General features: G+C 31.0%; 1 protein-coding gene across 1 annotated transcript in view; it reads left to right on the top strand.

Annotated features, from left to right (window-relative positions):
- The window catches only part of Dark (Death-associated APAF1-related killer), an 86,197-nt gene that overhangs the window by 46,711 nt on the left and 14,269 nt on the right, over positions 1-25,217 (top strand). The window contains 6 exon segments of the mRNA XM_072524113.1: positions 209-484; positions 3,119-3,452; positions 3,904-4,108; positions 5,744-6,029; positions 18,050-18,468; positions 18,600-18,787. Coding sequence (XP_072380214.1) covers positions 209-484; positions 3,119-3,452; positions 3,904-4,108; positions 5,744-6,029; positions 18,050-18,468; positions 18,600-18,787 — 1,708 coding nt within the window.

Below are 25,217 nucleotides of genomic sequence, written 5' to 3'. Positions count from 1 at the left end.
TGTAAGAATAAGGTAAAAATGTTATTTGCCAAGAGTCATACGAAACAAAAGCAATTTTTAATATTTGACTGCTATATACGTCATCTTCCCCATTTCCCAAACAAATTTATACATTTTCTAACCAATTTTATGTGCATAAATGACACGATACAAAGATATGTATTTTTCAAAATATTGCAACTTTTTTTTTTTTTGTTTATGTTCGTAGTTTCTCCAAAAAATAAACAACCCCATTGGCTGGACATCCACACAGCCGATCGCGGCCAAATAAAACCAAGTAAAACGTTCAAAGCTGAAGATGGTGATGATGCTTTAATATCTGCTGCCTTTCACACCGAATTTCCGGATGTATTTAGAATAGCGACGTCGAGCAAGAAGGGGAAGGTATTCATTTGGGATGCGCTTCCAGAGAAACCCGTTCTTTTGTATAGCACCGCTCGAAGGGGTATTCCAGTCCCGTCTCTTCTGTATTCCAATGTTGAAGGTAAGAACGTATTTTAGTACATTGTTTTATTTCCTTATCAATAAAGTTTGTTCGTGAAATAAGGTCCTGATGTTGGAGCTGCGAGAAAAGCTTTTATACGTGTTTATATAATTCATGTTGTATGTATTGGTAAAAAAAATTGGAGACTTTGTTTTACGAACAAATTTCGTAATATCAGTCCGTGGGTCTTTCCTCATGCATGTTTATTCAATCTATTCGACTTAAATCAAAACATTTTTAAAATCAAACGTACATATCACACAATGTATTGCCTAGCTAGATGAGTTGTATCGATTTTAGGACCACTATTACTTTTTTCTGAACCTTTTTTTGTTTTTTAATTGTACATACTACCTGTCCAATGTCCCAACCACTCTTTAGCAAAGAATTGTTGAATGGTAACTACATTGATCATTAAACATAGATTTAAATTCCACAAGGAAACTAAGTTTCTGTAGTTGGCTGTATACAATATAATAAAAAATTTTCCAATAAAATCCTTTATAAAAAGGTATATAAAAAACCCAGTCGGGCTATGTTAAAAAGACAAAACGTTTTCGGAATAAGTATTCCATCATCAGTGTCCTAAAATATTTAACCACTTAATTAAAAAGAACATGAAATGATTTAAATTTTGACTAAGGTTAATGTGAAATGTGGTTAATACTTACAATATATTACATGAATGTAGCCACTAAATATGAGGGTAAAAACCCTTTAAAAATTAATATATGAAGTTTAGTTTACATTATGTCGTGTTTACAAATAGGATGGTAAAGTTACCGTTGGATTGGTAACATGGTAACAGAAAAGGCCCTATCTGTTATAAAGCAACAAATACACACAACAAAAGGCCCTAACAGATAGGGCCTTTTCTCAAGTTATAAGTTGAGTACATTACGATCAATATATTACAAAACCACTCCCAACCATCAATTTTTGTCCATTTCATATACTTGTCAACACACAAAATTTAACTACATCACTCAGTCTGTTAACACCTAATCAGATATTTATATTCATGAACTTGTAACTCAAGAAGTTTTACATTTACCAGGTACCAAATGTTGTTTTTTGACATACAGGGCCTAATATAATTGAGTTATAAGTCAATTTTTACATGAACTTTATATTACAATAGTTTTATTTCATTCATTGAATAACATTCTCACATAATAAATATATTAATTCCTATACTTTTCAAGAACCAATCTTTCCACCTATGTCTAGTTTCCATTTTCCAGGTACCAAATGTTATTGAAACATAAAGGGCCTTATATTAGAATCTTTTTCATCACACCACTTGACACTGTATAGTTGGTTGTCTAACTATAATCACATAATTTTCTCATCACAATTTCATCTCACATACATAATTTAAAACAACAACATTGATGGTTGATACTGTTATAATTGTTTAATTTTATTTCAACTTTCACAATTTTACATATATTACTTCATATATTAACGGTGGCTTCTGTCTCAAATAGACACATACAGTTACACTGACTGCTCTGTCATGACTTCCGTCATAACCTGTTAAGATTGTCATTTCAATCAGTTGCTTTAATAAAGTCCTCGTAGACATACCGTCTCAGGACTTGCAACTTAATGTAGAGTCATATGTCGCCATGTTACCAATCCAACGGTAACTTTACCATCCTATTTGTAAACACGACATAATGTAAACTAAACTTCATATATTAATTTTTAAAGGGTTTTTACCCTCATATTTAGTGGCTACATTCATGTAATATATTGTAAGTATTAACCACATTTCACATTAACCTTAGTCAAAATTTAAATCATTTCATGTTCTTTTTAATTAAGTGGTTAAATATTTTAGGACACTGATGATGGAATACTTATTCCGAAAACGTTTTGTCTTTTTAACATAGCCCGACTGATTTTTTTATATACCTTTTTATAAAGGATTTTATTGTAAAATTTTTTATAGATTTAAATGTCACTGGGGTATATGAAAATGGTTCCAAAGGTCCTTCATTTGTTCACACAGCTTTGCTTCCGAATTTAATGGTTTCACTAAGAAAATATATTTCTGACAGCAAAAATAAACACTATCAAAATCCAAAATTCACAGTCATCAGTGTATGAATCAATCTCTGTCCTTCTGCATATTGCTGTCGTTGTTTGATATATTCTCTTGTATAGACAAGCGGTTTATTTTCATGATCTGTGAGACAAGAACATACATGAGCAATGCACCAATGGATGGACTGTATAAAGTTGTACTTTTATGTGAATAAAACTGGATTTATGATCGGTATTATCTAATTTCCGCGTAGCGGGCCTGCTTAGCGCAAGCGGTAGGATGCTTGACTCGCAAGCCGGAGGTCCGGGGTTCGAATCCCACCGCCGGCAAGAACATCTAGACATTTTAAAAATGTCTATAGGCCCCACGTCGACTCAGCCTGAATAAAAATGAGTACCTTGGGTAAAACCAGGGGTAATAATAGACGGTTGAAGCGTAGTACTGGCCATGTTACCTTCCTTGTATACCGTAGGCCCTAGATATAGCAGACTACCCTGCTATACTCCCAAAGCCGCGACAGCGGTATAAAACGGGAGACTATTATATATATTATCTAATTTCTTTATTATTTTATAACTTAGGTAAAGAATCTGTCATCTTTAGTTGCGAAGACACTATTTTCATTCACTCAGTAATCAATGAGACGCTTCAGTCTCTACACACTTTGCATAACACAGACCAATGCAACTCTATATTCTTCTACGACGGCAAATATATCGTTGTCGGTGAGAAAAGTATTACGATGTGGAGTGAACACAAGAAAAAAGTTCTTTTTAAAAATAAAGAAGTACAGAAAAATGTTTGCTCGACCCTGACGAATGATAACCAGTACTTGGTAGTTAGTACCGATCAGAATTTTGTGTATATATGCGATCTTGATCAGGAGAAGATTTTAAGGGAGTTCGAGAATAAAGGGTAAGTAAAATCTTGTATATTTTATAAAATTTCTGAAATTTTTATATATTTTGCTTTTAAATCTATTAAGGATTGTCTTTGGCACCTTACTATGAGTTCTGGAGTCATTTTTAAACAATGCGCATTTTAACTCAGTTATCAACGCCTTGTTTTAGTCACTGAGTCAGACAAGAGCTTTTAAATAAGATATTACTTGCTATATGATCCCTTTTAAAAGCAACTAATCCGCCATTTTGAATAATTACGTCATACAAATTAATTTGTTCGCTTTTTTATTCAGATATTCACAGTTGTCCATAATTTTGTGAGTTTTACAATGAGTTATTTATCAAAAAAACCTCAAAGACCCGTTCCATCACAACGAGGTCTTACGGCCGTCGTATTCCTATGTGTAGTTAGTCAAAATCAACAACATTAGGCAAAGATATGTAATCTATTGTACTGTTTTTAGATTAGCGAAGTCTATGGATACGTTTTACGACGATGACCGATCGGTTCATCTTTTATTAATTAGCTCGGATAAGCGAAGCTTGCAACAATGCCATATACAACCATACGAACGCGAGCCTCAGGTCGAAAATGTTCCTATTTTCACACCTTACTGGAAGAAGAAGACCGCTATGACGGCAACGTCCAGCCACGATGAAAGACTCCAGGTATTTATTTTGTATTGTTGGAATATCGTAATAAAACAGTGTAGATAACTCTTACAATATATATATATATATATATATATATATATATATATATATATATATATATATATATAAACTTTTCGGCAATTTGCCATTTTCAATAAACACTTTATTTTATAAACATTACATTATACAATTATATTTCATGTTTACACTTTTTAAAATTTAACATGGATTAAAAAATTGGTATCTGACATTGACAGATGGCATCTGGCTGGTATCTTAAAACAGGAGTGATTCAGGGTCGTTTCTGAAATATCTGCTATGGTGCATTCAAAAACAACTCAATTTATTAAATTGTTATGCATATTGGAAAGATCTTTGATGTCAGTCTTATTATTGATAGAATTTGGATCTTTTTTATGTGAATCATCTCCAATATGTATCTTTTGTTGTAATTTTGTTCTTTTTCCAAAATCTGTACATTTTCAAAATCAAAAGAATGGCTATTTTCTAGAAAATATTTGGCTAGGGCTGTTATGTTTAATCCATTGGTCTGTACATTATGTTTGTGTGCAACAACACTTCTATGCAGGTATTGGTGTGTTTGCCCAATATATGTTGAATTACAGTCTTTACAATTTATTTTATAAATAACATTTGATTGATGATCTTAACCTTAGGTTTAAATTTTGAAAAATATTGTCCAGATGTTTTTGATGATTTATGTCCAACATTAATATCATACTTTGCCAACATTTTTGTCATTTTTTCAGAAAATCTATTAATGTATGGTATATATGGATAATATGTATATAATTCTGGTGGATAATTATTTTTTTCTAAAATATCTTTAACTTTTCTCAAATTTGTGGAATAGTATTTTGAGCTAGATAGCTTAATTACTCAATTACTTAATTACTTAAAAGAGACAAGGAGTTTGAGGATAGAGAGAGATGGAGGTAGAGGGCAAAGAGAGAAATAATTACAGGTAGGTAGAGAGAGTAGAGTAAAAAGTACAGAGGAAGAATGAAAACAGCGGAACTCTCAGCAAATTAGCGAGAAATATAGAAAAAGAATAAAAAGGAGATATATAAAAAAGGCACAAAGGGACAAAATCTGGTGGGACTTAAAATAGGGAAATATATAAAAAAACAGAAGATAAAGATACTAGGAGTAGAGAGATATATAAAGAGATTGACAGAGAGAGTAGCTAGAACGACTGCTGAAAAGTAGTTGTCAGAAAGAGAGAGTGATAGAAATAAAACGTGGGGGAGCATCTTAGCAAGACACAAAGAAAGAGCGAGATGGAGATATATGAGGAAAGAGGGTCAAAGATATGGAATGAGCGAGAGAGGGAGAGAGAGGCAGATAACTAGAAAATAAAGACAGATAGAAAGAAAAAGCTAGAGACCAGGGAGAGCTAAGGATTGAAAAAATTTAACGAAGATAGATCGTTATAAGGAGGAAAAGAGAGTGATTTAAGTTAAGTGATGAATAGGCGGGTGAACCGGTGGTCGAGAGAAGATATGGAGATCGAGAGTGTACGAGTATAGAGAGCGAGAGTGGTATAGAGCAGAGGCGTATAGATTAAAAAAAAATAGTATTTTTGAAATATTTTACTTAAAACGAAATTAATACATTCATATTTTTCAGATTTTCAGCGGCTACACTCTAATCTCAGAAAGTGAAGCGTTAAGTTCCCAGATAAGATGCACCTGTTTCTCAGTGTGCGGCAATAACGTCATCTACGGTTTAAAGAACGGAGATATTCGCCTCTTTCATATACGTTCCAAATATGATACCATGCTAGAGGCCGGAACATCAGTCCCAGTGACTTACTTGAAGTGTTTTGATCCCAGTAACAGTTATCGCTACGGAAAATCCTTAGTTAGTTCTGGCGGAAGCTCGGATACCTTGGATTTTTTAGATAATGAGTTGGGTAAGTAATTTTTTTTTGTATACGAGGGTAAAATACCATAATTCCGCAATCAGTTCAGTACATTTTATTAGAAATGTCTTCAGTAGCAAAATTTACAAGCACTTCGTTATATATATATATATATATATATATATATATATATATATATATATATATATATATATATATACATCTAGCGGTTAATGTAAGCTCCGTTCTAAAACGGTATTATACTAACTCCAGTAGAATATACACCGTGTATATTATTATCTAAGTAGCGCTTTATGTAGACTCCGACCAATATGTAGCATTAAGTGGACTCCACAATAGGATAAACCATTTTTGGGATCCGTATTTACCATGTTGCGTACATTTCTAAACTCCTGAGATGTTGCCAATAATTGTATTAGTAGTAGATTTTCAAATTTTACAGCAGGTATATTTTTTAACACTTGAAATTTATTTAAATATCCATCAATTTAGTCATGAAAGAATTTCAGGATTATTTGGCTAATGTAGTTAAATATAAATTGTTAACCGACACATAACTTTATTTTACTTTTTAGTTTTAAACAAGGCGGTAATTTATATTACTTATTTTATATATTTTTAAACATAAGAAAGTGTCTATTATAAACTTGGAAAAGTTAAGTTTCCATTTTTATTAATTAGTATTTTTTATTAAAAGGCATTGTCACTAAAACATTTAGTTCATAAATGTACGTAGATCGGATAGAGTAATCGTGTAACAGTTTATGAAATTAGAGGCCCCTTCGGTAGGATTATAATGTTTGTTACCCTATTAATTAAAGAAAACTCAAACAACAGGGAGATCTTTATAATTTTTGGATTACTGCAGTTTATGACATGCAATATTTGTTTCATAGCGTAGTTAAATTTAAACTACAATAATTTATAAATCAATCTTTAATAACATACTTTTTTATTGTCTAATTTCAATAGATATGTCGATTTTTAATTAAAATATTTAATGCATTAAAGTTGCGTAGAGATTTTCACCAAACATTTAATTTTAAAACTATTATTATAACAGTCCAACAAAAGTATAAAAGTATAGGGAATTCAATATCCCACTATGGATTTGTTTTATAGACTATCGTAAAGCGTTCCACAGAGTCATATGGATACACTTATGACTGATACTAAAAGAATTAGGTGTACAATAACACCTAATTTTGCTTATAACTGAACTGTACGAACACACTATTAGACCATTTAAACTAACATTAAAAGAAGATTGAAAATCAAAACGAAATATAAGTATCTGGGAAAAATTTCTCAAACGATATTAATATTAAAAGGGACTTTAAAGAGCATCTGACAAAGCATGCTAAACCTTAAGGCGACTAAACCACACAAAATGGTTATTTGAGAAAAAATATAGCTCGTTCCAGAAAGAATTGTAATATAACATTAATGTAGATTAAGAAGAAACGCTGAAGAAAAAAACAGTAGCGGTTAGCCTAACTAAAGAAAGGCAAAAAGAAGATGTAATCTGATGTTTTAAAAAATCTGATCCGAAAACTGTATGAAAAACATTTCATAGTATAGACATCGAGCGCGGCGATACCTCTGCCGTCTGACGGCCTATATCGACTTTTACTACCATTTGACTATTTGTGTACGATTTTGTGTATGGTTAAGCGGCACACCACAAAAAGTGTTTTTATTTTCTCTTTTGTTCAACAATTAAAATGTATTGCTATACTTCTAGATGTTCCAATACAATAAAGGATAATAAACATAAAGCACAGGGTACAAAATTTTATTATTTTCTATGCGCTAGTTATTATAAACACATAAGCTATACTACAATTAAAAACTATGACCACTATGAAAAAAATACGGTAGACTATGACTACATTTTTGTGCTTTAGCACTATAGTAAGAACAAGATAAAAATTTAAATTTCTACATAATTATATTAACAAGAAATTAATAAAACTTTTTATCGTTATTAGTAATTTCGTTATTTTAGAATATATTATGAAAAACGTTGTTGATATTACAATATCAGATGATAGGAATACAAAAATAAAAAACAACTTACCTTTTCAAAACAACAATCAATCACTTCATTTTATCACGAAAAATTTAAAAATTGCAATGTAATTGAACCCATTTTGTGAGCTATAGTTACATTGATACTTATGTGGCAATTAGCTGTAAAGTCATTAGTCTTTCTCACCGTATCGTATTTTCCTAATATTTTTTGTAGGCAAGCGGTTTAGTTTGTGTAATATAATATCCCCAATTCGTCTCATAATATTTAGTTTTCAAAACAGGTGTTACGCTAATTCGGTCACATTTTTTAAATAACTTAGCAGTACATTTGAAAATAAGTCGACAGTTTTCTTGAAGTCTTTACTTGTATATTATTCCTTGTTAAATTAATTAGTTTATTAGGTAAGCCTAGTTTAGTTCTGCCATGGTATTTCATAGTTTTATTCTTATGATTATATCAGTGCTTGTTTAAAATCTATAAATTACTAGTTTAATGTTTTTTTTTGTATTCCCAACATTTCTCATTAACTGCCTAATAGTGAATAATTGATCAACGATTTATAAGTTTTTCTAATTCCACACTAATAGTCTCCTATTTGATAGTTCACCTATTCACTCAATCGTTCCAGGTGTATCAGAAAAAATACTGTATATCCTAATAATTATTAGATATATAGCTTATATATAGCTTACATCGCTATAGTTTGTGCAGTACATTTTATTACCCCTTTTGTGTATGGTATGCTTTTCAGCAAGTTGGTACTTGCTCATACTTCTAAATTGACAGATCAGCTGTTTAACTGCCTGTACTGAACTTTCTTCTTCATTTTGCAAATATATATAAAAATTATTAAAACTCTGACATACCGTTGATTAAAATATTGGATACCCTATACTATTCAATCAACGGAAATACTAAGATCACACGGGGAGAATATTATGGGTTATTTCTGGTTTCGTCATAATTTACACTGAAATTACTAACAAGAGAGTGCTCTTACTTCCACGTTCAAATTGATATATAGTACCAACAGATGCTAGTCATATACCATCAGTACTAATAAAATGGAAACTATCAAATTAATGTCAATTTCATTTAATCAAACGTACTAACTTTAAAAATGGTCATTTAAGGAAACCCGCCTCAAGAATATTGACAATAAATTAAAAATAGTTTAAGCGTTATAAAAGTAACAGAGCAGCAAAGCTCACAGCATGAGAATAGTGCCTTGTACTTTTACATAGCAATTTGTTCTCACAATTTTATAGTTTTTCGAAAAATGAACTCCAACTAAAAGATTAAAACATCAAATAAAATGTAAAAACCTATTCATATTTTTAAATATAAAATCTTCAATTTAGAAATTGAACATTCTTAATAAATGTATAATCTAATATTTAAGCCTGTTTATGTTTTACAGACTTGGAAAACACTGAACAGACAAATATTTATTCTTTTATATACTAGGTTCTAAAAAAACTGTACTCAAAACTAATAAATATTATCTACCAAGTGTTTTATTCCAGTTTCAAATGAAAGCACTAGATCTTAGATATTATAAATTTCGTCATAGGTGCTAATTTGAAATGAAAACCAAATGATAGAGCATATAGTGAAATATAAATATCTTAGCCCTCTATTGCCCGACTTTTTTTGAAAACTTAAGAGAAAATGTTTTAATTTGTATATGTGCTCAAATATCCATCCATTTACAACTAGTATTTTTTTTAGATTTTTTAAATTTTGTTTGGGGAGAGTTTTGGGAGTATTGCCCTCAGGCAACTGTGTTCAACAAAAACTAACGAATTAAGTTATATACTTAGTTATTATGCCAATCAAAAAAACAAATATTTGTAGTTGTAAAAGATAAAGCAACTTTACATTTATCGCACATTACTTTAGAAGTATTACAGCATCCTGGTTTTTTGCATCTTCCCTTTTTTTGAAAATACGGGCCAGTCGAAGGTTTGGTCAAGCCTAACTTCCTTCGGTGGTACAATAGCAGTAGGTCCTCTCTTCCGTTTTTTTACAATTTCGTTCTCAATTTCACTGAGCCTGGGACGTCCTTTGTTTTTGATCTGGTCAGTTCTTGCTAACAGTACGCTACATAAGTGGGACTTAAACTGTAACAAAGGCAACTGATTTTGCTTTCAAAGTAATCGCAATCACGACGATACAACAACCAGCTGTTAACAACAGCTAAATCCAGAAGGTGAAAAAATATTTTTAGATACCACTTTTTAGATTTTATGTCTGTTCGGTAAAGAGCAATTAGTGAATCCATAAGATCGACACCTCTCATAAATTTATTATAAAATTGCACTGAATTTGGACAGCATACAATAATTCTTGATTTTTGTTTCTTATCCCACCTCTTGACTAGCGAAGTAGGCTCAGAACCAACAAATGTACTAAGCAAATGAACCGGTTTATTATCGTACCACTTTAACCCTGGTAGTCTTATGCCATCTACTGTAGCGTGCTTTTCTTCTACAGTACCTCTACCCTGTTTCTTCATATTCTTGTCATCAGAAAAATGGCAATTAGGCAGTCTGTTTGGACGAACAGTTCATAAACATTGCAGTCCACGTTTTTCCATTTCAATCTGCAACTGAATGCTATTAAACCAGTTGTCAAAATATACTTTATAGTATTTGTTTGGTTCGACTATCTCACACAATCTTATTACTACATTACCGTTGGTGTCTACATTAGGTAACTGAAGAGAATGTTCAACAGTTCCTGTATATAAATCCCAGTTATAAACAATACCATTGCTATCACGCAAAACAAATGCATTGTATCCCCATTTTTTGGGTTTATTCTTCATATATTGTTTTAAAGAATGTGCTCCTTCGAATGGTATCATTTGTTCATCAATACACAATTTTTCACTCATTGGAATACTCTGAAAATTTTGAAATGGACCGTTGATGAATGGTCTAATTTTGTATAACTTATCATTATTGTTGAGCATATTTTCGTATTATTGAAATGAATTTTAGTTTCTATTTCTTCCCAGCGATTCCTAGATATAGTGTCAACTATTTAAGCTGGTCTAAATTTGCTTCGTACAAATCGTCTTCATTTTCCATTTTATTTGATCCTGGATCGATTGATATCTGAGTACCTATGGAAAATTCATTATCACTCTCTTATTATCACTGTCAAAGTCAGAGTCTTTGGAGTCCTCGGATATTTACTGCTTTTCCCGTAGAACGTTTTTGTATCCATCCTAAAAAAATAATTTAAAATAATATGGTCCAGTGTGGATTCAAAGGAACATACCTGTTTTTTATCACAGTACTGAAACAACACAATAAAATAAACAAATTTCAACGGTAATCAATATATAAATGCTGATATAATGCCTCGGTATATATTTTTATATAAATTGTACACAATTTATAACAATAAATCACTATCGAAAATACAAACTAATAAGGCAGCCATGTCCATTTGACATACTGTTAAACATTTCCATATAGGTTTCGTCATAGGTTCATAGAGTGTATTAAAATGTATAACCAAATGTTGCCTGAAATTAACAGAGGGCATCTTAGAGTCGGAAATTGTTTTAAAAAAGTTTTCTGCATCAAAAACTCCTTTGTTGCCTTGAGTACACACGGGGCTATAGAGGGTTAAAATAGTTGTATCGCGCGAGGATAAGGTTATTGATGAGGAAAAAAAGACCTATCACTGAGAAAGTGAGATAGTAATTGGCAAACGCAAAGAGCACTTAATTACATTAAATGAAATATGCATTACAATCTATCATGATACACATATCTTGATACACATGAAACAAGACAATTAATAAACACGTTAAGATAATCTTAAGAAATAATAACCAAAATTTAACTTTTAATACACAGAAGAAATACTGATATACAGAAGATACACAAATTAAAAAACGTTTTCCACTTATTGTACGCAAGAGAGATACCTCTAGGAAAAATCAAAACGATCGAGAATATATACCAAAACAACACAATCAAAGTAAAAGTAGAAGAAGAACTAACCGACCCTATTGAAGCTGACAATGGGATGAGACAGGAATATTCCCTGAGTCCCCTATTATTCAACCTGATTATGGATGAAATAATAAAAAAGTAAGAACTAAAAAAGGATACCAAATGGAAGAAAAACAAATAATATATAATATAATAATAATCTGCTGTGCAGAAGACGCAATACTACTATTTCAAAGTAAAGATGATTTACAACGTACGCTGCTCCAATTTCATATAACCGCCAGAAAATTTAACATGTTAATTTCCCCAAAAGAGACAAAATGCATGGTTACAACCGCAAATTTACTAAGATGTTAATTGGAGCTAAAAGGTCAGATAATAGAACAAGGGTTGGAGCTTAAATATCTAGGCATCACATTATCTAGCTAGGGAAAGCTCAAAACTGAAGTGAAAGATCCAGTGAATAGAGCAAACAGAGCCACAGGCTGCCTAAATGAAACATTATGAAGAAATAAAAATATCAGAAAAGAAACGAAAGGCAGAATTTACAAAACAGTCATCAGACCAATAATGACATACGCGCCAGAAACAAGACCTGATACAGAGAGGACAAAAAGGATGTGAAACAGCAGAGATAAAAACACTTAGAAAAATTGATGGTAAGACACTATGGGACAGAGCTAGAAGTACAGATATACGACGTAGATGCAAGGTGAAGAACATCAAGAACTGGTTAAGAAATAGAAGAGTAGAACGGAACGATCGTATAAGCCGAATAACAACAAATAAAACAATAAAGACGACAAGAGACGGTTAACCCATAGGAAGACGATCAGTAGGAAGACCACGAAAACGATGGAAAGGCAACTTACTGGAAGCACAATAAAAAACAGACAGAGTTATGTCCATATAAAAAGAAAAAGAAGAAGAAGATACACAGGATAAACATTAAAATAGCTGCAAGAAAGATAAAATAAATCAGTCATATTAATGTAGAACAGCAGAAGACAGAGTGTTTAGAGAAAATAATGAATGTTATATTAATGTAGAATAGCAGAGGACAGAGTATTTGTCATAGCTTTGGACAAGTGCCCAATTGAAAAAAGAACACAGGTCGTTCAAAAAAGACGGAACTCTAGAAAGAAAACAGAATAGATTTAAAAAAATAAAGGCATAAACATGTCTTTTCCTACTTTTTTAATATTGAAGATACGTAAATAGAACATTGAATTAAAATGTAAACTTTGATATCTGTGATAAACCCATTACCTGAACAGTGGCGCCGATGTATGTAATTGAAATTATTTACACTTATTTTAATTGTATATTTTTTTATTATCTATATATGAGTTGCGACCGATATTACAAACTTATTAATTTTCCACAAAGAGGCTCTTTAGAACCTAAAATTATTACTATACAAATCTGATTCGATATATCGTCAAAAAGTAATACACGGCATGTAAAATTTAAATTTTTAATAAAAAGATTACGCATTACTTATGGGGTTTAAAGAACGAGCCTTTAGGAAAATTGGAGTACTAATAAGACCACCGCAATCGGTCATACCCCGGGTAATGATTAATTAATTAATCGGCTAATTCTTCAGTCACCCCTTTAATATGATTTTGTCAAATTGGTCCTTTTTAGGACCAACTATTCTAATAACATATGTCTATAACTGTTAAGGGTATATCTAAAAATCAACAAACTTTACTTTACTTAAATTTATCAGACAGATGAGTTAACACGAATCTGACTAATTTCTAGTACAGGAAACACATATAGGGACTAACCTAGGGTATTTGGTATATAGCTGATCGCTGAAAACCACATTATAGATATAGACATACTATTTCTGTCGGAAAGTAAGAAAGGACAAAACCAGTCAGCTGAGAGAACCTTTTAACGATGTGGAGCTTGGATCCACCATCTACATATTTAATGAAAAATAACACAACTACCGACCTTGAGGATCTGAGCACAAAGCTTATTACGAAATCTGGACCAAAAACACTACAATGACTTATCCAGATGATGAACAACTGTATTCAAATTAGGAGATACCCAAAGTATAGAGACAAGCCAAAGTTGTTACCTTGTGTAAGCCTGGCAAACACTCCAACGACCACAAAAACTATTGGCTAATATCTTTATTTTGTCAGCTATTCAAAATACTTTTGCACAATATCGTTAATATGATATCACCGATATTAGAAGAAAAACTTAAATTAAAAGACAAAAGTAGCTGTAGACAGGAAAGGTCACGTACATCACAAATACTAAATCAAAGACGGGTACGAAAAATATCGGGTATCAGGGGTGGTATTTTTCAATCTAAATGCCGCTTACGACACCTTAAATTACAGAATATTTCTCCAAAAACTATATGATATCCCCTTAGATAACAAACTCACTTATATTGTCTGCGTATGCCTACACAATAGAATATTTTTTGTATCACTCAATGATAAGCATAGCAGATGAAGAACGGTCTCGCTTGGGGTAGCATAAAGGCACCTACACTGTATAACATTTACACAAACGAACGATCCATACCGGTAGATACTAGAACTTCTATTGTATAGACGATACACCTATTATTACACAATAAAAATCAACTATGAATCAATTTTCAGCCAAAATCCCTGAAAAACTCGTGTGTGCTCCTTTAATGTCCCTAACATAGACGCTTTCACAAAACTAAACATCCAAGAATGTCATGAAATTGTTGAACGTAGACTTCCTATAAATTTCTTGAAAATAATTTGTATCGCACGGGGTCAGTCACAGTTCATTGTTTAAAACTAAAACGTAAATTGAGGACCAGAAATAATATTTTTCGCATGCTTGTCAGCCAAAAATTGAGGTGCACGTCCTTCCGCCCTTAAAACATAGACGCTTGCACTATATGCATCTGCTGCCGAATATACATTGTTAGACAAATTCTTTCTTTTTGTGCACACTACTACCCATTTTAACACAAAAATATCTATTGTAACTCTTAACCATATTTATTTTGAGATAACCTTTTATCGAGATATCATATATAGTACACAAATAAGACCAGAACTAAAATAATAAAAAAGCTTTATACAAGATATCGCAGAAGATTGGATGAAATAAAAGTAGTTTTTATTAATCGGATGCTTACATAAAACGTACAAAGACATACTCACGTAAACAAAATATATTACGAAATTTCTGTAATTAAAAAAAAACATCGAGTTCGGCATTTAACTAATAAAATTATATTAAACAAAAAAACAACATTTTTAAAAATGCAGAAAAAATAAAATTTCCTATGCAAGCGAACATTCCATTAAATAATAAGCCCAAATCCTTTTGTATCTATATACCTGTTTTTTAAAGAACCAGTTACCTTTTAGTACGTAGTTATACCAGGTAATAAGATATCCTTTGTTACTCAGTGTAATGCGTATGACATTACACTGTCTACGAACAGTAGATAAAAATAAGGAGCCCATATGAACCGCTCGGGATATATGTTGAAAATATAAGGTATAATCGCACAGTTGCCAAACTCTCAGAGCTTACTTAAACCGATAAACCTATGGTTCAATTATACATTGAAGAAGATCTCAACGACCCCTATAATATATACACATGAACTAAACGATATACATTTTTGATACAGGGGTATTTACGGGCTCCAAAAAATTTTTATAAATTATTAAACTCTACATGTTGATGAATCGACAGAACCAATATTATGGAATGGTCAAGTGAGCTCCGTATATCGGTACCCACTTGACCACGGAGCTCGATTGAACCTGAATTTTAACATGGGCGGAGTCCACTTTATGCCGTAGATATATATATATATATATATATATATATATATATATATATATATATATATGTATATATATATATGTATATATATATATATATATATGTATATATATATATATATATATATATATATATATATATATTATGATCTGCTTTTTATTACTTTTATATTAACCTTTTATTTATTTAATGACTTTAATTAATTATCTAAGTGTCGCATATCATACATAAAAAAAAACAATCTCAGGGCGCCATTTTATTATACAAAAAAAATAAATCAGCTTAGATTATACTTATCTTTTCTCGTGGCTTCCAGTATCTCTTAGTTGTTCCTTATCGGGATAAAATAGGAAAAGGAAATAAGTAGAAATAACATAAATAAACAAATACAAATATCTTTTATTATCAATAGAAATAATATGAAAATTTTGAAATATTGGAATCTTTGTTCATATGTTTTTGTACTAAAAAAAAATAAAAGTCTGAATATTATAAAAAGAAACTTTTTAAATTTATTAAGCAATATTAATAATTATCCTTTGACGTTAAAAAAACTTTAATATATTTGCAATGTGAATATAAAAACTTTAATTAATTTTTTGTTAACAAAACTTTTATAAAATTTATTATGGTATTTTAAATTGCGATAATTTTTGATCTTCTGATGGTATAGAGTCTTTTATTTGAAACATACAAAAAGATTCTGTCACAAAAAATTATTGACTGACATTTTAATTCACACACGACGATGTCTCCTTTCGAGCAAAACAGCTTCCTCTTATTGATTATGTTAGGCTACCAATCAAAGCCTTCTCCGTTCTAAGTATCAAACTATCAGCATACCAGCAACTCTTTCTCCAACACACGAGCAGACCTCTATTACCAGTACTCGTTCAACAAACTCCAAAATCTCTCCTCAAGACCCAAGTATTTTTTTTACTTGGTGTCGCAAATATTTTTAATAGTTATAGTTCTTGTGACTTACTCTCTTGGACTTTATAGAATCAAGGAGGTATTCGACTTCTCAACTTTGACCTATCTCTCTTTCCATCTTTCAGCCACCCACTTCTAATTATTAACACCATTGGTACTTGCTTCTTAACTGACTACACAAAACTTCACGTGCTTTTTTCGGATGACCATCACATAATGATCTTTTCTACTCCAAATTTTCAAAACATTCACTCTCTTTCATCCCCATTCCAAACTCGCTAACCAATCAAAAAATTCCTATATCCCTTCTTTTTCCCTCCACTCCAAATATTTACAAATCGATGTACAAGGCGTTGCAAATTTATGTGCCCGCGTTCTATAACAAAATAAAATTTTTATTATATCTTTGATTGATAAAATGAAACACAACAATATATATATATATATATATATATATATATATATATATATATATATATATATATATATATATATATATATATATACAGCGTGAAAACCACTTATGGAATAAAATTGTTTGTGTCCTTATTTTAGAAAATAATAAAAAACGTTAACATTTAAATTTGCGCTTTTTAAACATAAATTTGAATGTACAGGGTGATTCCCTGTAAACGCCCTATCATGTAGGGTCTATTATGAATAATACAAGGTGAAATTTTGAAATTAAGTATAATTTTCTTCAAGATCTTCTCTTATCATGGCGCCGTCTTCTTTCGAAGGTTGGCGATCCAAATGGCAATTGTAGTTTTGGAAACTGCTGCGCGAAAGATTTCTGCAGATGAGAGGTTGAACCATCTTCTCAGGTCTTTCAGCCACGAGTTCTGGCGTCTTCCTACTGATCTTTTGCTCAGTACTTTTCCTTCCGGTATAACTTGAAGTAATTCGTATCTTTCGCCTCTCAACACATGACCCAAGTATTGCATTTTCCTCTCTTTGATTATTCTTAGTAATTATTTTTGTTTACACATGTTACTACATAAAGCAGATAAATATCGATATGATAGTCGGTTTTTAATAAACAATCATGTCAAAGGCACAGGTATAAGAATTCTTTGAATACAAAATAGAAATCTTTTGTACACAGAATTTTGAAAGTAAGGAGAAAGCTTTTAGTAAAAGATGAGGGTAGATAATAATCTTGATATTTAGTTATATTGTTATATCGAGACTTGTAAACAAAAATTTTAGAAAATAGCATTTAAAAATACTGAGAAAGTCGAAAGGAACCAAATCTCTCCCGGATTTTAGTTAAAACTTTATTTTTTTTGCAGGAGTCATCGTTGCTATGTACGGAAACGACAGTTTAGCTATATACAACGAAAAAAATACATTTAAAATAACTCTAAACCAACCGTCCATATATCATTTCTCTAAAAAGCTACTTATCATCGATTCAGCTTGCAAGTTTTACACATGGCACATCGAAACAGGCGATTTTATCAGCATTACGAACAAGCACATCTTAGAACCAGTGACTTTCAACGTGGGAGCCTTCAGTCCACATAAATCTGTTGTAGCTGCTTTCTTCGATCAATTAGGCACCCATTTTTGCCATATATATTGTTTAGATGTGGAAATTAACTCAGTGAGGTTGCTTAAGAGGTTGAAATTTACTGAAAAAATGACAACTGCCAAATTCTCCTGTGATGGATCGCTCCTAGCGGTCGGAATGGCCAGTGGTAGTATTAAGGTAAGATAAAATAAAGATCCTTTTTTTACAAACATATTTCCTCAGTGGTAAACAATTTGTATACTAATGGCTTCATGCCGAATTTATTGAACTCACCTTAATAGTTTTCTCAACATATTTATTTCTTTTAGGTATATAATCTAGACGAAAATTATAAGGAAACTATTCTAAATCTCCACGAAGATCCCATTCAAGATTTAACATTTTCTCCACACAAAGAACCTATATTGGTAAGTATGGGAGAAGAAATTGCGTGGTGGAACCTAAGATGGCTGAGGCCATTCCAAAAAACTGAAAGAAGAGGACGAAGACCAAATAGGTGAGTGTTTAATACCTGTCTGTGTATTAATTATCATTATTATGTTTATATTATTCCTCCTTTTATACCACACGTGACATATGAAGCATTTTACTCGGCCTTCTTCTATTTTTAGACTACAGCATAGGTCAAAAAATTAATCATATGTTCACCATATTTAGTAGATCAATCAAAACGTACTTTATAATTTTATAAGAATATCTTAAATTAATAATTCGTGTATTATTTTATGGAAATTTATGAAAGTAACGTATAATTTCTCAATATTTTATAAGAATTTATAAAAGTAACTTATAATTTATAATAATTTTATCAAAATTTATGAAAGTAACTTAATATGATACCTTCTTGGTTTAGATATTATTCGTGATATTCTTTTGTACATTTTAAGGTCGAAATAGGTCAAGAACTTAATCATATGTTTACCATATTTAATGGAACAGACAAAAAGTACTTTATAATTGTTTATAATTTCATAAGAATGACTTAAATTAATAATTCGTGTATTATTTTGTGGAAATTTATTAAAGTAACTTATAATTTCTCAATATTTTATAAGAATTTATAAAAGTAACTTATAATTTGTAATAATTTTATCAAAATTTATGAAAGTAACTTAATATGATACCTTCTTGGTTTAGATATTATTCGTGATATTCTTTTGTACATTTTAAGGTCGAAATAGGTCAAAAACTTAATCATATGTTTACCATATTTAATGGAACAGACAAAAAGTACTTTATAATTGTTTATAATTTCATAAGAATGACTTAAATTAATAATTCGTGTATTATTTTGTGGAAATTTATGAAAGTAACTTATAATTTCTCAATATTTTATAAGAATTTATAAAAGTAACTTATAATTTATAATAATTTTATCAAAATTTATGAAAGTAACTTAATATGATACCTTCTTGGTTTAGATATTATTCGTGATATTCTTTTGTACATTTTAAGGTCGAAATAGTTTATAATAGGTCAAAAACTTAAGCATATGTTTACCATATTTAATGGAACAGACAAAAAGTACTTTATAATTGTTTATAATTTCATAAGAATGACTTAAATTAATAATTCGTGTATTATTTTATGGAAATTTATTAAAGTAACTCATAATTTCTCAATATTTTATAAGAATTTATAAAAGTAACTTATAATTTATAATAATTTTATCAAAATTTATGAAAGTAACTTAATATGATACCTTCTTGGTTTAGAGATTATTCGTGATATACTTTTGTACATTTTAAGGTCGAAATAGGTCAAAAACTTAATCATATGTTTACCATATTTAATAGAACAGACAAAAAGTACTTTATAATTGTTTATAATTTCATAAGAATGACTTAAATTAATAATTCGTGTATTATTTTATGGAAATTTATTAAAGTAACTTATAATTTCTCGATATTTTATAAGAATTTATAAAAGTAACTTATAATTTATAATAATTTTATCAAAATTTATGAAAGTAACTTAATATGATACCTTCTTGGTTTAGAGATTATTCGTGATATTCTTTTGTACATTTTAAGGTCGAAATAGTTTATAATAGGTCAAAAACTTAAGCATATGTTTACCATATTTAATGGAACAGACAAAAAGTACTTTATAATTGTTTATAATTTCATAAGAATGACTTAAATTAATAATTCGTGTATTATTTTATGGAAATTTATTAAAGTAACTTATAATTTCTCGATATTTTATAAGAATTTATAAAAGTAACTTATAATTTATAATAATTTTATCAAAATTTATGAAAGTAACTTAATATGATACCTTCTTGGTTTAGAGATTATTCGTGATATTCTTTTGTACATTTTAAGGTCGAAATAGTTTATAATAGGTCAAAAACTTAAGCATATGTTTACCATATTTAATGGAACAGACAAAAAGTACTTTATAATTGTTTATAATTTCATAAGAATGACTTAAATTAATAATTCGTGTATTATTTTATGGAAATTTATTAAAGTAACTTAATATAATTTCTCGATATTTTATAAGAATTTATAAAAGTAACTTATAATTTGTAATAATTTTATCAAAATTTATGAAAGTAACTTAATATGATACCTTCTTGGTTTAGAGATTATTCGTGATATTCTTTTGTACATTTTAAGGTCGAAATAGTTTATAATAGGTCAAAAACTTAAGCATATGTTTACCATATTTAATGGAACAGACAAAAAGTACTTTATAATTGTTTATAATTTCATAAGAATGACTTAAATTAATAATTCGTGTATTATTTTATGGAAATTTATTAAAGTAACTTATAATTTCTCGATATTTTATAAGAATTTATAAAAGTAACTTATAATTTATAATAATTTTATCAAAATTTATGAAAGTAACTTAATATGATACCTTCTTGGTTTAGAGATTATTCGTGATATTCTTTTGTACATTTTAAGGTCGAAATAGGTCAAAAACTTAATCATATGTTTACCATATTTAATGGAACAGACAAAAAGTACTTTATAATTGTTTATAATTTCATAAGAATGACTTAAATTAATAATTCGTGTATTATTTTATGGAAATTTATGAAAATAACTTATAATTTCTCAATATTTTATAAGAATTTATAAAAGTAACTTATAACTTATAATAATTTTATAAAAATTTATGAAAGTAACTTAATATGATACCTTCTTGGTTTAGATATTATTCTTGAGATACTTTTGTACACTTTAAGGTCGAAATTAGTCAAAAACTTAATCGTATTGTCTCCATATTTAATGAACCAAATAAAAAGTATTTTATAATTCGATGGTCTGGTTCCAAAAGTGGCTGACTACAAAATCGTCGTTTTCGATTAAATGAAATTTTAAGTTTAACCCTGTCGATCAAATCGAATTATTGTTTCGCTATAAAATATTAGGTAGTTATACTGACAAACACTTTAGATATTAGAATAATAAATAGTTCTTTAAATTATTCGTCTGGGGAGGGTTTTTCGTAATAAAATGCACGTAGCTACATTTGGAACTTAACTTAACTTGAAATTGAAAAATGAATACTGGTTATCTACAATCTAACAACTACAGTAAAATTTATGAAAATAAGTAATAAATAAACAACGGTGTAAACTTCTTGTAAAATAAATATTTCAAAAAAAAATCTTGCTCTTTCTGGTCATTTATATCGGGTAATACCGTCTCGTCCTCAATATTTGCATCTCCAATTAAGCCTCTATAAAAGGCTCTGCAATCGTCGGGAAAATTTGTGGCGCTACTGATTTCTTTTAGGTTTTGAAGTTTTGCGACCAATATTTTTCTTTTTTCTTCAAACAAAGATGGACCAAGCCCGCAACTAAGTACAAGTTGTGTTGGAAAACGGTCCTTTTCAGATTGTTGGCATTTTTGTTTTGTTCGGTTCTGTGTCCTATACCTAGGATCAGGTGTCGTTGTGCAATGAGATTGGAAAACCAAAGAAAACCGATCTCCCCCTGTAGTTTTGATTTTGAATGTGACTCTTAAGGAGTATACGGGGTGCTCACTGTTTAGTGTTTGGTGTGTGTGGATTGTGCAGGTTTGTGTAGTTATTGGTTGTGTGTTGTTGGCTTGTTTCTTTGTTGGTATTTGTATGTTTATGATTTGTGAGAATGTTTTGGGTGGAAGTAAAGTGTATGTGTGATTAAAGTGTATATATGAATAATGAATGTGTGTGTTGTATTGTGTGTCTATCTGCGGAGTTGAGTGAAGGTTTGGTTTGTGGAGTTGTAGCAGGAGGTTGATATTGCATATCCAGACAATGCATTGGACATTTGATTTAAATAGCGGATTGTGTCTCTCCTCTTTTCAGGGAAGATATGGAAGAGGATCATGGATGTAAAGTGGATTAGGGATTTCATATCCGAGGATGGGTCGTATGAGGGGATTTGTTTGGAAGTGTGTACGGGTTGTGTTTGTTTTGTGTCTTTCGGTTTGATTCTGCGGTGTGGGCATTTTGCTGAAAGTGCCGGGTGACCTCCATTACAGTTCGGACATTTGGGAACATCTATCGTGGGGCATGCAGTAGACCTGTGTTGTTGTCCACAGTATGGACAGATAATTGATTTTTCGAGGCATTCGTTGCTGAGGTGTCCGCTTTTGCAGCATTTCCAACCGGAACGGAATTGCTTGATCTTGATATATCGCATTTCAATCGTTCTCCTTTGATCTTAAGACCATTCGACAGTATATCAGCGAATTTAGTTTAAGAGTTTGTCAAAACTCTAATGAAAGAGGTGGGTTGATTTGTAGAGCGGACAATTATACTAACTATTTTTGTGAATGGGAATTTGTTTTCGGATAGTTTTTTGTCGACGACGGCAATGACTAAATGAAAGTTTTGTTGATGATTTAGAACGAGTTGCGAATTAGCTGTGCTTTTAGATTTGAAACCTGAATTTATTTAAATATCGCTTTCTCCGGTGATTTGTCGAAGTTTTGCCGTGAGATCTTTGAGGTCTAGAAGATTGGTGGTTCGCACGGAAGCTGTTTTTGGGTTGGGAAGACTTTTATTGAGTCCAAATCTGGGATTAGATTGTTGTCTTTGATAAGTCGATAGAATCGTCTATACTGACAGATGTCTGGGGGGATGTCCTCGATTCTATAATTTTGGATGATGCGTGGTGATTGTTGTGTGTTGTTTGTTGTAGTGTGGTGAGTGAGTGTATGGGTGATGGTGTTGGTTGTGTGTGTGTTGGTGAGAATGTGTTTTGTGTTTGTAAGGGTGTGTGGGTATGGGGGTTTTAGGGTGGAGGATTGTGGTAAGGAGTGGATGCTTTGGATGTAGATGAGAAATATTTGAGACGAAGAATAGAGCTATTAGGAGGAGGAGATAGAAAGACTGAAAAGTGAAATGCTGGGGAAGGAGAAGAAGGATATGAGTTGTAAAGCCTTGCTTCAAGCTACGTGTCTCATCAAGGTATGGAGTTTTTGTATATGTTTGGGACGATTTTTTGTTAATGACTTAAGACAAATTAAGACGTCTTGGGTATCGAGGCAGGAGTTTGATCGGCGCTTATCGTCGATCGTGTCGATGTTCGGTGGGCAACTTAGTCGTGGACCATTCGAGGTGGCTCGTTGATAAAAATGCCAGATGCATTCAAAAACGGAGCGATTACTTTGAGAAGTGTTTGGACTTTCTTTAGTAAGAAACGCGTGGAGGTTGCCTCACCTAGTTACAGGTATCGGTATGCAGTTAGATTGGGAAACCATAGAAGACCAATCTCCATGTCCTTGTTTAAATTGAATCGACTCCGAAGGAGTTATTTGAGGGGACTGACTTTCCAATTTTGGGATATTTTGAAAGATCTCGTTACAGAGATGTTGGTAAGAGTTTTTTCAGGTAAGACGTTGAAAAAGATCATAGACATGAGGTTAATTATCGACTTTATGTCCGAGGTGAGTTCGTTTGAGGGAATTTGTGTGGGTAGTGACTGTCTGTGTCTTTTTCTGTGTTATGTGAGCGCGTTTTCTGGCTTGAAATTTGTGTGAATATGCCGGGTGTTTGCCGTTTAGACAGGATGGTGCATTTGCCATTTATACGATTTGTGATTTTGTCCGCAGTTTGGACAGATAGTGGATCTTTGTTGGTATTCTGTGTTCTGTTGTTCGCTTTAGCAGCATCTAAAACAGTATTTTAAGCGCAGGGGGATGACTTTATTCGATCCAGGGATCTCACAATGTATAATCTCCCCGTTCAGCTTAATACGGTACTTCAGTGCTTCCGCGAACTTTTGTTTTGAGTTTGCGAAGACTCAAAGGATCAAACTAAGATGGAATAAGACTCTTACAAGGCAGCTAAAAAGGAACTAGAGGAAAGAAAATCTGCTGGCGATGAAAATTTATGCATTAGATACCGCAGTGGTGTTCCTACAGTTTGTGAAGTTAAACTACATAAAAACTAGTTTCCTTCCCATTAACATTTTTTTATCAAAATGTTGGAGGCATTCGTACAAAGATTTCCGAAATCCTGAAAAGTATTTCCTGCTGCTTGTACAATATAATCATTTTATGGGAGAGTAACTTGAATGATAACATACCATGGTTCATTGTACCATGAGTTATAATAAAACAAATGGCGCTAACTTCACCTACATTGAAAGATGACTCCAAAGGACAAAGGTGGCTAGGAATTGCGAACTACGTTTATTGTGTACATAAATACTAATGGTTCTATATATTCTGGCGCCAATTTTTAAATTAATGCAATTTGCCACATTTTGAACAAAACTTAAAATAATTATGCGGTTTACTGTGTAAATAGCTCAAAAATGGAAAAACATTTGGAACCAAGCCATCGAATTGTTTGTAATTCCATAGAAAGTATCTTAAATTAATAATTATGAATTAATCAGTATTAAGAATTTATGGAAATAACTAAAAAAATTAATTTTAGTAAATTATAATTTTACGAGAATTTGAGTTCGT

Source organism: Diabrotica undecimpunctata, chromosome 2 (assembly GCF_040954645.1).
Source record: "Diabrotica undecimpunctata isolate CICGRU chromosome 2, icDiaUnde3, whole genome shotgun sequence".
Classification (NCBI taxonomy): domain Eukaryota; kingdom Metazoa; phylum Arthropoda; class Insecta; order Coleoptera; family Chrysomelidae; genus Diabrotica; species Diabrotica undecimpunctata.
This window is presented reverse-complemented; position numbering and strand designations above follow the sequence as displayed.